Here is a 2409-nt window from a genome sequence, read left to right as displayed (position 1 = left end):
CAGCACTGGCCCTCCTTTGCTCTTCAATGCCATCAAATGATGTTGGTGGCAGCTGTTCGTCATCAGACTTATCACAGTGATGTTAGGTAGTTCATGGTAGTTCCTGCAGAAATATTAAATGCACAGTTTTTGTCACTAAACTGAAAAATGTGTACGTGAGGTCGGCTAGCCTAACGGTTACTGGGTTCGCCTGTCACGCTTTGAGCCTTGGTTCTAAAATATGTACAGTCTGTTCTGTTCGTGTTGTACATTGGACGTGTTGTCGCACTGGAGCTGTAGATCTATCGTGTTGTCGTATGGAAGATGCAGATTGGACGTGTTGTCGTATGGAAGATGTAGATTGGACGTGTTGTCGTATGGAAGATGTAGATTGGACGTGTTGTCGTATGGAAGATGTAGATTGAACGTGTTGTCGTATGGAAGATGTAGATTGGACGTGTTGTCGTATGGAAGATGTAGATTGGACGTGTTGTCGTATGGAAGATGTAGATTGGACGCGTTGTCGTATGGAAGATATAGATTGGACGTGTTGTCGTAAGGAATATGTTTATTGGACGTGTTGTCGTATGGAAGATATAGATTGGACGTGTTGTCGTATGGAAGATGTAGATTGGACGTGTTGTCGTATGGAAGATATGGATTGGACGTGTTGTCGTATGGAAGATGTACATTGGACGTGTTGTCGTATGGAAGATGTAGATTGGACGTGTTGTCGTAAGGAATATGTTTATTGGACGTGTTGTCGTATGGAAGATATAGATTGGACGTGTTGTCGTATGGAAGATGTAGATTGGACGTGTTGTCGTATGGAAGATATAGATTGGACGTGTTGTCGTATGGAAGATGTAGATTGGACGTGTTGTCGTATGGAAGATATAGATTGGACGTGTTGTCGTATGGAAGATGTAGATTGGACGTGTTGTCGTATGGAAGATATAGATTGGACGCGTTGTCGTATGGAAGATATAGATTGGACGTGTTGTCGTACAGAAGATATAGATTGGACGTGTTGTCGTACAGAAGATGCAGATTGGACGCGTTGTCGTATGGAAGATATAGATTGGACGTGTTGTCGTATGGAAGATATGGATTGGACGGGTTGTCGTATGGAAGATATGGATTGGACGTGTTGTCGTATGGAAGATATAGATTGGACGTGTTGTCGTACAGAAGATGTAGATTGGACGCGTTGTCGTATAGAAGATGTAGATTGGACGTGTTGTCGTATGGAAGATATAGATTGGACGTGTTGTCGTATGGAAGATATAGATTGGACGTGTTGTCGTACAGAAGATGTAGATTGGACGCGTTGTCGTATGGAAGATGTAGATTGGACGCGTTGTCGTATGGAAGATGTAGATTGGACGTGTTGTCGTATGGAAGATATAGATTGGACGTGTTGTCGTATGGAAGATGTAGATTGGACGTGTTGTCGTATGGAAGATATAGATTGGACGTGTTGTCGTATGGAAGATGTAGATTGGACGTGTTGTCGTATGGAAGATATAGATCGGACGTGTTGTCGTATGGAAGATGTAGATTGGACGTGTTGTCGTATGGAAGATATAGATTGGACGTGTTGTCGTATGGAAGATGTAGATTGGACGTGTTGTCGTATGGAAGATGTAGATTGGACGTGTTGTCGTACAGAAGATGTAGATTGGACGTGTTGTCGTACAGAAGATGTAGATTGGACGTGTTGTCGTATGGAAGATGTAGATTGGACGCGTTGTCGTATGGAAGATATAGATTGGACATGTTGTCGTATGGAAGATGTATATTGGACGTGTGATCAGACCGAAGGCGTACATTGATGTGCTACATACGCACTGTTGTATGCTCTACCAGCACTCTACCTAAACAATTCAGAAATATTCTAGATGTATCTAGATGTCTAGTGTCTGTACCATGTATCACCCTTGCAGTTGTCAGAGTGTCTTCCTTGACCAATATTGTGGAACACAATTATCGGGAGTATGAACCACAATGAACTGAAAATACGGACAGCAGTCCGAAGGGGAATAACTGCAAGTAGTCCGAATGAGTCCCCTTGGAACCTGAAGTCGTCACTGGGCGTTCATTATAGATATTCAACGCGCTCAAATTTATCGATAATGCCAATGCTGCACTGTAAACGGGGATCCCCTTCCGACGCCGTAAGTTAAGTGATTTACAGACATTCTTTTTCAACCGTGGGTCGACGTTCCACAAATCCTTAACCAAAAATACCATGAAGCTGCACTTGTCAAAGAAGTCTATTTCAGGAACGAATCACAAGAAACGTACAGGCTGCGACAAGATTTACTGAGAATACAACGTTGAACGCAGTCGTTGATTAGACGAAGTGAAAAGACCTCACCAAAGAATACCCAATATAGCTCAGGCCAAAATTGTCGGAAACCGGGGCGA

The 2409-nt window shown here is 43.0% G+C and overlaps 1 protein-coding gene across 1 annotated transcript; it reads right to left on the bottom strand.

The window, feature by feature from the left end:
- Positions 1-213: 213 nt before the first annotated feature.
- Positions 214-1758, bottom strand: LOC139467605 (DNA-directed RNA polymerase III subunit RPC1-like). The gene has a single exon (XM_071249137.1). It carries the CDS (start codon positions 1756-1758, stop codon positions 214-216), a length of 1545 nt encoding a protein of 514 aa, XP_071105238.1.
- Positions 1759-2409: the final 651 nt, after the last annotated feature.

The sequence above is a fragment of the Haliotis cracherodii genome, unplaced genomic scaffold (assembly GCF_022045235.1).
Source record: "Haliotis cracherodii isolate W230 unplaced genomic scaffold, xgHalCrac1.p SCAF_2, whole genome shotgun sequence".
NCBI lineage: Eukaryota > Metazoa > Mollusca > Gastropoda > Lepetellida > Haliotidae > Haliotis > Haliotis cracherodii.
This window is presented reverse-complemented; position numbering and strand designations above follow the sequence as displayed.

Bases quoted from the DNA above. Each gene is read 5' to 3' on its own strand.
- LOC139467605 (XM_071249137.1), bottom strand. From the start codon at position 1,758: ATGTCCAATCTATATCTTCCATACGACAACGCGTCCAATCTACATCTT.